General features: G+C 45.1%; 1 protein-coding gene across 6 annotated transcripts in view; it reads right to left on the minus strand.

Moving 5' to 3' along the window:
• MARF1 (meiosis regulator and mRNA stability factor 1) overlaps positions 1-12,927 on the minus strand; it is a 43,652-nt gene that overhangs the window by 8,574 nt on the left and 22,151 nt on the right. For all 6 annotated transcript variants that reach the window (XM_055089967.1, XM_055089964.1, XM_007127084.3 and 3 more), the window contains 7 exons: positions 12,535-12,713; positions 11,024-11,244; positions 10,129-10,271; positions 9,751-9,884; positions 8,430-8,632; positions 7,526-7,753; positions 3,858-4,088 (listed from right to left, as the gene is read on the minus strand). In XM_055089967.1, the coding sequence (XP_054945942.1) occupies positions 3,858-4,088; positions 7,526-7,753; positions 8,430-8,632; positions 9,751-9,884; positions 10,129-10,271; positions 11,024-11,244; positions 12,535-12,713 (1,339 nt within the window). The remainder of the gene's footprint in view (positions 1-3,857; positions 4,089-7,525; positions 7,754-8,429; positions 8,633-9,750; positions 9,885-10,128; positions 10,272-11,023; positions 11,245-12,534; positions 12,714-12,927) is intronic.

A 12,927-nucleotide genomic window follows, 5' to 3' on the forward strand; every position in this document is an offset into this window, starting at 1 on the left:
CCATGTCCTTTTATCCAGACCACCTGCACACAAGACATACTACTGGTTAAGCAGTGGAAAAGGAGGGGAAATAAGCCCTAAAATTCAAGAAGAGTGTGACCTACTGTGTTTGGTAATATACTTAAACATACTCGGACTTAAAGACCAAATTAACGCCAAGAAAAAATCTTCTACGCTTTGTTTTAAAGCAACAGAGGCTGGCAGAAACATGCCGCTTATAGAAAGCTGTAGTCTTAGAAGTTGTGAGACTCAGCTTAAAAATTACTCTTTATGGCTCTTTAAAAACATCACCTCCCAAACACCAGTGCTGGTATATAAATGAAGCCAATCCTCATGTGGGAGCTCTTACCATTTTTTCCAGATACTAAATGCACCTTAAAAGAATTAATGGCTCTCCCACGCCCCTCAAGCTAAGCTCATTATCCTGACCATAAAACAAAGGCCCCGACCTCATAACGCTGCCCCCACCTCCGCCAAGAGAGAAGCAGCAGTGGCCCTTGGCTCCCAGAGCCCCCCACGTGCATCTGTCACCAAGTCCCTCATCTCGGCTCCCAAGCTGTCCTACCCTCGTGTCCCTTCCTACTTCCTGTACTCAGGCTCAAGCCCAGCATAGCGCTCACCTGGGCTTCCGCAGTGGCAGGCCCCTTGCCAGGCTCCTCTTCTCCTGGTTCTCTCGACTCTACCATGGACAGCAGCCCCACAGCGCTGCCTACAGCAACCCCGAGGCTCCCCGCTCTCTCCACAGTCTTGGCCTCCGTAACTGAGCTCTTATTTCGCTGAGAGGCTTCAGCTCGGGAGCTCCACACTACTTCTTGCTGCTCTGCATCTGCTCACACTGTCTGCCCTCTCCCCTCTGTGTCACGTGATTAATTAACTTCTACACATCGTGAGGACTCTGCTCTGGGATCCCCCGCACCTGGCCCTCCTCAGTGTGCCCACCGACGGCAGCACTGACCACACCGACTGTCACCTGCTCAGATGTCTTGACTCTCCATTACCCCATACCTTTTTGAGGGCAGGGTCTGGGACTCACCCACCTCGCACCTAGGAGTTTAATGAAGGTTTACAGAATGAAGGAGAGATGCTAAAATCGTTCATTTTTCTCCAACGGTATGTGTGTTTTGAAAGGATCAGTTCAAAATGCCTGCAGTTTCATTATTCTGTCTGAGAGTGAGCCTGTGGCTCTCCAGGAGGACACCCTCCAAGAAACTGAGAAAACACTCACCTGCGGGATCGCTCCCAAGAGCTCCTCAACACTACTGTAGCCATACGTCTTGGGTTGCAGTGTTTCTCCGACATACTTGGTATAGGCCATGGAAAATTCATGAAGGAAAAGCTGCTGGTAGTGGTAAGTATGAAGCAAAGACCGCACGTTCTTGGCAAACAAATACAGGCTTGTGAGCTTCACACACTCCTCTGTCTTACCATTAGTAAAAACCTGGTCCAGGAGAAAACAGCAGCATTAGAAACTTCCAGAGTGACTGGTCCTGCATCCTAGAAGTGAGGGTCTCTGACAGTGAAAAGACGCCAAGTCAACTTGAAAACGTGCAAAAAGCCAGGGAGGAGGAGAGATTGATTCAAGGATCTCCTCCAAGAGAGGGCTATAGCCTTGAGCCAACTCTGCTTCTATTTGTAGGTGTAAGACAGCAGAGGTTTGACCCAATAGTGTGTCAGAAAGGAAGGAAACTGGTAAACTGAGATCTCAAACGAAAGGAGGCAGTGAAGAGAGAGGGCAAACCCCTAGGTGGACAAAGGGGCACCAGAGAGTGGGGACCGAAGCCACTGAACCTCATCTCCCCAAGGAACACCGTGATGCAGGACAACAACATCACTATTCTTAAAACAACAACAAAAGCAATAAAGGGAAAAAAACCCCACAAAAACCTTTTGTCCTCAAGTAAGCAAATCTGTTTACCATAAGCCTTTCAGTCTAACATGCCCTCACTGAGATCTCCTAGAGAAGAGATCTTTCCCAGCCTTAGCTGGCCATGGAAAGCCTTTTGTCCAGGAACATACACTAATATTGCCTAGAACTAGTGTTCATATAATATATAATTAACAGAGTTTAGAAAATGTTGGATTTGATATTGTGAAAGAAAACCAGAGCTGGATAGTAGTTAAAGTGGAAAAAACAGATTTTCTTCAGGACTATTGCAACAGGGAAAAGGACACCTAAGTATAGGTGTCCTTTACAGATAAAAGGAAAAGTGAGGATTTATAGCCAAGGGGGGCTGGGGAGAGAGACATCCAGGGTAGGGGGAATTCTTGCTAAACTGACCTAACAGGATTCTTGCAGAAGGTAGGCCAGGGTGATCAGATACCAAGGGTAGGAGATTCTCTCTAAAACTGGGCCATGTGGGCCCATCAAGGATAAGGGCAGGGCCCAAAGACAAAGTATAGTCTAGAAAGTGGCTCAGGGAGATTGATTGTTTGGCCAAGGAGAGAGTTTTAAAATTATTTAATTATTGGTCACATGATTATATGAGAACAATGGTATAATCATTGTTTTCTTACATCGCGGGATTTATTTAGTTAATATTCTATTTAGAATCATTTTCTTTTGGGGGACTGGTATTAAAGTTACTTTGGCTTCATAAAAGAAGTGGTGTGCTTCCCATCTTTTTTTTTTTTTTTTTTTTTCCCCAAGTGATCTACAAGTGGTTTTTAAAAAGTTGGAGTTATTTTTCAGGTGAGTTAAAACCCAGCTCTTAACCCATCTGGTCCTTGTGCCTTTTGTCAGTGGTAAAATTTAAATGATCTTCAGTCTTTTTTGTGTTAATTGGTCTAATTTTTAACTTCTTAAAAATTGAGTCAATTTGACATTTTTCCCCAGGATCCTATCTATTTCCTCTAAGTTTTTATATTTGTTGTCCCACAATTGCACACAGTATTCTCTTACTATTCTTCTAATCTTGAAGTATCATCCTTTTTTTTTTTTTAAACTGCACCACGCAGCTTGTGGGATCCTAGTTCCCTGACCAGGGATCGAACCCGGGCCCCCTGCAGTGGAAGCATGGAGTCCTAACCACTGGACCGCCAGGGAATTCCCGAATTGCAATTCTTTTTTTTTTTTTTTAAGATTTATTTATTTATCTATTTATTTATTTATGGCGGCTGCACTGGGTCTTCGTTGCTGAGCACGGGCTTTTTCTAATTGCGGCAAGCCAGGGCTACTCTTCGTTGTGGTCTTCTCATTGTGGTGGCTTCTCTTGTTGTGGAGCATGGGCTCTGGGCGCGTGGGCTTCAGTAGTTGTGGCTCGCAGGCTCTAGGGCGCAGGCTCGGTAGTCGTGGCGCATGGGCTTATTTGCTCCGCGGCATGTGGGATCTTCCCAGACCAGGAATCAAACCCATGTCCCCTGCATTGGCAAGCGGATTCTTAACCACTGCACCACCAGGGAAGTCCCGTAACTAAATATTCTCCGCGGCATGTGGGATCTTCCCAGACCAGGAATCAAACCCATGTCCCCTGCATTGGCAAGCGGATTCTTAACCACTGCACTACCAGGGAAGTCCCCCGAACTGTGATTCTTGAAAGGCCACCTGGTGACCAGCCAGTCAACCTTCCTTTCTGCCCTGCATCTGACTGACAGACCACCATATAAGCGATCTCCTTCAGAAAGAGGTAACGGCAGCAGAATCTAGCCTGGTACAGGAAAAAGGCACCCCAGTCTAAGAATCTGGAGGCCAGGGCTTTCGGCCTGGCTTGTCACTTGTTTGGGCAGGGTGCCTGCACCTGCCAACGCCTCTGTTCGTCTATAAAATGACCAATCAGTCTAATCTAGACCATTTGGTGATCTATAAATACCCAATACAACAGTTTTCATTACGGTGGTTCCAGAACCATTACCATTCATACCTCAACTAAGTAAGGCAGACTCTTCAGAAGTTCGGTCAAAGTCATGAACCCATATTCACAGGGGTTGAGAGGAGTACTGTGGGTGGTTTCATAGTGTCTCTTGAGCTCATCAACAGAAAGATGGGCAGTTCCCTCCCAAGACATCAGCAATACCAGCAGTTGGGCAGTGAGAGCACGCAGAGACTTGCGGTTGATCAGCTGAATCTGTTTGCCAGATTCCATATCAGCAACCTGGGAAGAACAAGAATGCAAACTTTTCAGAACTCAAGAGAGACAGCCTGGGTCATACGTGGTTCATCTAGTTTCACTTTGGCAAACGAGACCAAAAGAGGAAAATCTCTCAGTTTTTCTCTTAAACTGAAGTAAAGTGAGTGGGTTTGCTGTAGCTTCTTTGGGACCCCAGACCAACACTTCAGACCAACTGCAGCAGGAATCATTCTCTCCCTCCCTCCCTGCTGGTCCATAACCAGAAACTTCCATCAACACCACCACTCCCCCAAGAGAAGGAGATAAGACCAGCCAGCTGACATCCATTGGCCCAAGCTCGTGAATTAGGGTTGGTGTTCTCCGGAAGCAGGAGGTGGTTAGATTGCAGGCGACCCTCCACAGAGCTGCTCTGCAGTTGACTTGCCCCACGTGTGTGTCCCAGGGGCTAGACACGGGAGATGACACAAGGCCTTCTCTGTCCAAGGGCAAGCCGCATTCTTATAGCCCATAAGCACTTGAAAAAAAGCTGATATTTTTGTGTCTGACTGTATGTCTACTTCTCGATTTTTTCAGATTCTCAAGGAGATAAAGGGTTTAACTGATTAAGTGCATTGGGAGGGAAACCTTGTGAAAGAGACACAGGTTATCATTTGGGGACCAAACAGCATGTGAAGAAACAAACATTTGGTGGCTGAGACCTGCAGGCCTTGGGCATGGTGCGGTGGGGAGGGGGGGCCACGTCTGTGAAGTGAGCCATCATGGGAGTGAAAACAGGCAGAGCTTCAGGACACACACTGCTCAGGCCTGGGCAGGCGAACCACTGCTCACTATCACGGCTGTTTTCCCCTTTATCTGATTTCCAGCCAGGACCACGGGTCAAGCTCAGGAGCTTTGGACCCTCGGAGGCAGAGGGTGGGTGGCACTTGAGGAGCCAGCCCAGTACCAGTTTGTCTTTGGAGCCGCCGCCCACCCAGAGCCAGGGCAGTAGGCTGGTGGGTCAACCCTAACTCCACTCATTGTGGTTACGGATCTGTGAAGATTCAGACTACGGATTTCCTCAGCAGACCTGGGGTTTAATCAATCAACAGATACAAGCCCAGGGGAGTCCGAGTCATCTTCTTAGACGCCCAGACCATTACTAAGAAGAAAAAATAAAAACCTGCTTGATGCTACTTAGATGCATCTCTTGATTCTCAACCCGGGCTACACATTAGAGTCACCTCGCGAGCTTAACTGTGCTCTGAGGCTCAGAGCACACCTGGCCTCATTCTGTAAGAATCACAGAGGCCTCAGTATTTCCCAAAAGTCCCCCAGGAGACCACAATGTGCAACCAGGGTAGCAAGCTGGAGCCGCTCCCATCTTTTCCTGCTTTAACGCTCACACCCGAAAGTCCCGGTCATCGGCCCTTATTCATCACAGTCGGCAGTCATAGCTTAGTCTTCCAATCCACCGAAGCCCTCCAACTGCCATCATCCTGAGCAAATGAACATCCAGGGGGCCTGTCCCAAACCAGGGCCTTCAGTTCCTCAAAGTTCTTCAGTTCCTCAAAGTTCTCATCTCCAATGACATTCTCTTCTACTCAGTTCCACTCCAGACCCCACCCCAGGCCACACTGGGGACCCTGTCACGGCCCACTTCCAGAATCACTCATTCAAACCTCCCACACATACTGCCTGAAGCAGATGCCAGGGTTGGAGACAAGAAGGCGATCCGAATGCTCAATTCTTGTGTTTCTTCAACTTTGCCAGCACGGACTCCTACTTCCTCCCGATTCACGAGCCCTCTCTTTCCTTCACTTTCCTCTTTTATCCATCTTGGCACTGACAGGCCATTAATTCATGAACATTCCTGTCAATACTCTATCTACACTCCTTTGTCCCTACGTCTTTTCATTGCACCCATCTGGCAGAATCCCACCTTGAACCCAACGCTCTACTTTCCATGAGTCTGTACCCAAGCAGCCACATCTCCACTGTCTCCACAGGAAACCTACGTGCACCCAGCCCCGGGGAGCTCCACACTCCCAGCACCCCTACGGCCTCCCTGATCAGGCCCCTCTCCCGCTCACCACTGACAACTCAGACCTTCTCAGCTCTTCAGTCTGGAATCCCGTCTCTCTCTCCTTCTCTCTAAGCAGTTGCTCTCACCTTGTACTTGACAGAGGAACAGCTCTGGGAAGGTAATTCCCTCTTTTCCTGGTGACACACATCAAACTCCCCTACATCCGCCTCCGCCCTACCCGCTTCCCTTTTGTCAAAATACTAACGTCAGAGCCATCCCTCCTTCCACTGAATGCCAATTCCCACTCCTCTGGCTCCCTCAGGACCCTCACCCCACCACCCTTTCTGGCCTTTGTATATCCATCTCTCCCAAGGAGAGTCTTCTCGGCGGCTCTCAAACATGCCCAGTCTCCCCGACTGAAAAGAACAGCCAGCGAGCACTCACTGGCTCAGACCCGCAGTCTCCTGCTCTTCTCCTTCACAAGCAAACAAACCGAACAGCTGTCTCATTACCTGCTGCCAATGTCTTGCCCCCGCCGCCTCCTCGTTTCTCAGCCCACTCAGTGCGGATGCGGTCCCGTATCACACTGGCGCCGATCCTGCGCCGGCCGGCAGCACCACGTACCTGCACTCAGCATGGCCCCGCGGTCCCTGAGTCCTGTCTCACCTGCCCTCTCAGTAGCACCTGGTGCTGCCGGCCGCTCCTCCTCCTTGGCCTTGGACGTTCCCCACTCCTAGTGTTCTTCCTGCTCTCTGGCCTCTGCATCCCTGCCTCCCACGAAGGGTCCTCCTCCTCTAACTGCCCAGCACAGAAACAGACTCCTTCCAGACCTGTGACTGGCGCTGCCACCACTTCGTACATTTTCCTTCCACTTCTTCCTCCTTGTAGTGAGTTTTCTTGGTCCTGTGGTGGACACAGCCTGCACACTGTCCAGCTGTGCTGCCCAGGACTGTGAGGGTCAGTTCAGCACAGGCTGGGGAAGAAGAGGCAGTCACCCTCTCCAATCCGGCCTCTCCAGCAACCAAGGCAACTCTGAGCCCCAGCCTGCTCCTAAACCTACTCCATAAGTGAGTCAGAATCCGGAAAGGAGAGCTGTGATTTCAGTCTCCCCAAAACTTCGGAGACAAAGATCTGTGTACAAGGATCCAACTTCAGGTCAGCAGGACTGAGACTGAGACACCCAAGAATAAACACCCTGGGATAAACTGGCGACTTTGGTTCACAAAGACATTATTTTGGCGAGGCCACTAAAAGACACACAAAAAGCAAGACCAAAAATCTAAACTGCCAAAACCAAGTCATCTCCTATTACCCCAAAACGTATTAACAACACAAAACAAGTTGTGAAACAACAGTAAGCAGTGCAAGGTGTAAATACAGAAATGCTAAATCACAGGCAAACATCCCAATGAGGATTATGCCACCGCAAGTCTTACTCCGTGAAAAAAAAAAATGTTACCTTTACAACATGGCAGAGTTTCTGTGTTAGAGCCGAAACTGAACTGACATCATAGTCTTGGAGACGAAATGTGTAACCAAAAGTCTTAGCATATTCTGTAAGCAGATCTGTCATCATAAGGCAGTTATCTTTTTGGGACCGAAGGAGTTTAACAAACTGGGCAGCTAGAGCTTTGAACCGTTCGACCTCTGTCAAAGTGAGGATTTTTTCTTCTCCACATTCCAATACCTTGGAAAACACACAGGAGGAGCAAAGGGAGAACCAGTTATCACTGTTCATGGGATTAAATGGCATGAAAATGTATACAATTAGGAACTAAGAAGCACTTCAGTGTTCTTTAATGGATGTCAAGTTTCAGTTTTGCAAGATTAAGACGTTCTGGAAATTAGCTGCCCAACAATATGAACACATTTAACACTGCTGGACTGTACACTTAAAAACAGGCAGGTACGTATTTTACCACACACACAAAAAATTTTTAAGCACTGCAGGGGTCAAAGATGGTAATAGTAATAAAAGTCAACAACAGAAATCTGGTTTAACTTAGCGATGACTTAACAGCCAAGCATTTGCATCACCTCGTGCACTCATCCCCACCTCCAACAGAAGAGATCTGAAAAATATGGGGCTCATAAGAGAAGATTCAGTTTATGAAACAAGCTATGTAATCCTTTTCTCAATAGATAACCTAAAACTAACCTGAAGAATGATTTCTTTATTAAAGGAAAAACCACATTTACCTAAAAATACTAAGAAGCCAACAACACAGCTTCTCTGACTGAAGTATTTCAAATTTTCATCCTATTTCATAACTGCTACTTCCCAGGCAAACAGGTCTGAAAAAGAATTTTTTAATTCCCCCTTATATTGTTCTGAAAAATATAATTAGAATTTCTTCACTTACTTGTAAAATATCAGGTATGGCTTCAAAAAGTTCGAGTAGTTTGGTAAACCCATAGTATGCGAGTTTGCACTGCCGGCCAAAGTGGTGATGGTAAGAGGGGATAAATTTATTAAAGGGCATCCGGAAATGGGGTTGGTGTCGCAGCAAATCCACAACATCCTTGGAGAACTGTTTTGTCCTTTCTATTTCATCCTGGGTACGTTCTTTAAAAAAACAAACAAAGAACAAAAAAAACCCATAAACCGCAATCTTCTTCTATCCATTTGTGCTTAACATTATTAATGTAGTCAGTCCTATGCACTGGTTACAAGAGATACCATCTCTGCCTTCCAAACACACACAACCTAAAACAAACACTCTTCTCTTTCCAGATGGTTTTCAAATTCAATCAAGGGCAGAACACCAGAAAGTCATGATACACATATGCACACATACACACCTATGTAATTTCAGCTTACAAACTAGAATAATTTCTCTAGCCCCTCCACCTCCCCACACCCACTCCACATATATGAACATGACACACATACATGTCTCTGTACCTGAAAAAGTAATCTAGAAATTATTTTACTAAACCACACTTCTGAATATTAACATGCTTTGTTTATGCATCTGATCTTCAGTTAAAATTGCTAGCAGCAAAGAGTATCAGGCACCAAAAGTTTAACAAAAACACAGGAGAGAAAAGTTTAAATTTAGATTTCTGTTTCTATTAAATTTTAAATTAGAATTACGAAAAGACTGGCATTAGTCATTTTAGCTTTGGAATACTATGATTTCATGGACATCAGTGTTCTGCAAGAGCACAGTTTTAAGACCCACTGACTGATAAGAGCGGGAGAACACGACTGTGTGTAGATTTAATTTTTCTATCCTAGTTCCCACCCCAGACCTCAACTAGAACTACTAAAACGTGGAAGATGAAACATCCATTTGAGTCTTCTTTCCTTCTCAAGTGTGTTATCTCAGAGTTAAAAAGAAGAGACAAGCAACAGTCACGGTAACTGACTCAAGTGGATAATTACAGCATAAACAGCCAGAGACAGGCTGAAGGAGGCATTTTCAGAAAGCACTGGTTATGCCCTTTTTTCCCCTTAGAGTGAATTCTGAAAAAATAGTCTGGTTTTCTTCTTGACAAGTGGCTTCCCCACTCTGAGGACGCCAGGATCCACTGCCTGGCAGAGCAGTTTTCACACTGCACTTTCCATGGAATCTTCAGGAATCACAGAGAAGGAGGGGGAAAGTGCATCCCTTGTATGATTCCATGTTAAAATGACCACTGAGACAGACAACTTTCTTCCAGCAAATTTAAGTCACATACCTCTTTTGGGGATACAAATCACCATTTCATTATCTTGTTGGGACAAGCAGATGGTTGTGTCTGGAATCTCTGATACGATATCAATCAACTCACAAACACCATATTCGGTGACATCCCAGTCCTTTGAGAAACACCTAGGTTTTAACCATGGAAATGGATGAAGAATGAGAAGTAGCACTTGCCAAAATAATTTATAAGTTTACCAAAAGAATGCTAAATGGAGAAGTTAGATAATTATTTTAAATTTGGGAGAACAAGTGTTTTAAAATATTTACTTTCATTTTTAATATGTATATGTATAGCTGATTCACTTTGTTATAAAGCAGAAACTAAAAAAAAAAAAATTGCTTTCATTTTTTTCCCTCCTCATCAACTCACCAATGATAAGCCTGCGTGAATTCTCTGACAATGACTTGTTTGCTGGCTTGGGATTTGAGAAGTTTTAGTAAATCCTGAGTAAAGCGCTTCACCTGGGCCCTGTGGGTAAGGGTCAGCAAGCGTTTGGAGCCCATTCCAAGAATCTGCAAACCAAACACTTTGGTTATTTATACTGAGACCCTGGCAGATCCTGACTTTCTTTTTGATGGCGCCCCTCCCCACCTCGTTACCACTCTCAGAGAACAAATCCTTTTATGTATGATATCTGCACTTTGAAACACACAGACCAACAAAATGTAGGTGTCAGAATGAACAACTGCTCACGTGCCTGGGACCCTTTTTTTCCTTGCACACTCTTTCCTAAATAGTCATGAATACAGAAATAAAAAGCATGTTATCAGCCTGGGCAACTAATTTTGTCTCTAAAAGACAGCTCAAGTTTTGCAGGCCATTTTTACAAGTGGGAAGCTATTATAACACCTTAAGTTAATAGGCAAAGACTCCTTAGGAAGCACTGTCAGGCTCCAGCCCAGTAACTGGTCTTGAACTCCTTCGTAAGAAAGGTAAGCCCGCATTACAGCAGCTCCTGTGTAACAGGGAACAATTCTGGAGAGGACTCTGCTAAGAGGAAGGAGGGCAGTCTATAGAGATGAGAAAGAAAGTACTCCTCGGTGCAATTAGGAGTTCCTTTAAGTTGGAAACTCACAGCTTTCTGAAAAACTGAGAAGCCACATCGTGTATAACACGTGTATAAAGGAAGTTTTTACAGGATGTTTGCTCTGAGCTGACTTCTTAGGGATTAAGTTACCAGCTACCCTGTTTCTTTGGTGGAGATAGCCAAAGCCACGGAGGAACATTTCCACTGTTTAACAAATAAACTCTTAGCACTCATTACCTGCAACACATGAGGCACTGCTTCTAACAATTCGATCAGCTTGGAATATCCATAGTCTGATACCCGGCATTGCTTTGCAAAATGATGGTGGTAAGATGGGATGAAATTACTAATTGGTATGACACAGGATGTCTGGCTCTTCAGTAAATCGATCACTTCTCTACTGAACTGGATCAGCTGGGGGTTACCCACAGGACTTTTAGAACGCAGAAGCCAAGGATCTAAATATGCGGGGAGAAAAAAGAACAGGCACAAAAGATAAAGCATGACTGCAGCCAATGAAAGAAAAGTAACTAACCTTGCATTCCCTTGCTTGAACTCAATAATGAGCAAGCACACAAGACCAAACAGCCGCTTTACTTCTCAGTTGCTAAACCCAGGTCCTCTATAACCAACAGGCTAGCCCAACTGCTTTACAGGCTGGCAAATGCTTCCCCACTACTTCTCAAAGCCAAGTTGCCAAAGCAAAGCATGGTTCACCATAGTGTGAACTTAAAAGGGAAGTGCAGATACACAGGTAGTTTCCAGCTTGTAAACTGGTTGTTTGTCAAAGATCCATTTGTAACTTGGTCACTAACATTCTTTCCCACAGAAACAAAGTTATAAATGGTCATCACGCAGGTAGCCCAGAAGGGCCTAATTAACCCAGAGAGGGGCTGCAAATGTTGTCTAGGAAACTATGGAAAGCAGTGATGTAAAACTAGCATGAGATAAAACTAAGAAACAGGTTTTTGCAATTATCTTGAATGTTCACCTAATTAAGAAGTTTTAATTATTTTATTTATAAAAGTGTAAATAATCAGATGGAAACCTTTATAAGGGGATAGTGGGCTAATCACACAAGAGAAAGGAGGGAGCAGCCTAACAACACAGGATGGGGAGGGTGTAGGCCTGAGGGGAAAGGTAGGAAGAAGCTTCGGTACAAACAGAGCTCCCTTGTTATCCTTACCTTTCTTCCTCAGGGCAGGGGGAGGTGGGAGGAGAAGAGGATGAGGAGAAAAGGAGGAAGTGTTGGGGGCCAAAGAGAAGGGAGAGTCGATATGAAGGCAACAATTCAGTGCTGTGCACAGGTAGCAGGATTAGACACCTGCAACTCAGGGGGTCCCAGAGCTCAGAAACTCATCCAAATCTCGGTTCAAATATCCCAGTCCCTTACATCTAGAGTTAAACCTATTTTCACATTGATCAAAGTCACAAAAGTTGCTCAAAATAAATCTCCAAAGTAAATACTCAGAGATATTTCCTTCAAATAGCTGAAACTATTTTTAAAGGGCAAGCCAAAAAAGCTTTACAAAATTAGATAACTAGAGAGACTTGTAACTGTGGAATTTGGATTTTAAATTTTTTAATAATTTATGCTGGTACTTTCCAAAAGTCTAGCTCTGCCAAACCTTTGGCACTTTTGAGTTTTTAAAAGATCAAAGGAGACACCCAGGGTGCTTTATGACAGGCCAACAGTGCTGCTATTTAAGAGAAAAGCTAACAGCCTGGACCAAATACGTGAAACCTACCTGTGTTTGGAGGCGGGGGCTTGTTGTGAATCCACTTAACTACTTTGATGCCATTCTGTGCGGTGGCGATGTTCACACCTGGCACGCAGGTGATGAGGTGTTCCAAGGGAACACCCCCCCCTCGGTTTTCCTGCACTACTTCTAGTTCACCAAACTCTGAGGCATAACAATCTGGAAAACTGAAGTGGGGGGAAAAACAGGTTAATTAAAATAATGGAAAAGCAAAGCACTTGCCAAACAGACGCCTGCCTTTATTTTAACACATTCATTAATAATTTCTGTTAAGATGCCCATGATCTGGGTTTGAAAGTTAAATTAAGGTCCTAGAGAGGCAATCACTGTGGCATTTCTCTCTCTGATGCATTCTGATGGTACCAAAAATTCCTGGGCAAT

This window comes from Physeter macrocephalus, chromosome 14, assembly GCF_002837175.3.
Source record: "Physeter macrocephalus isolate SW-GA chromosome 14, ASM283717v5, whole genome shotgun sequence".
In the NCBI taxonomy this organism is placed as follows: Eukaryota; Metazoa; Chordata; class Mammalia; order Artiodactyla; family Physeteridae; genus Physeter; species Physeter macrocephalus.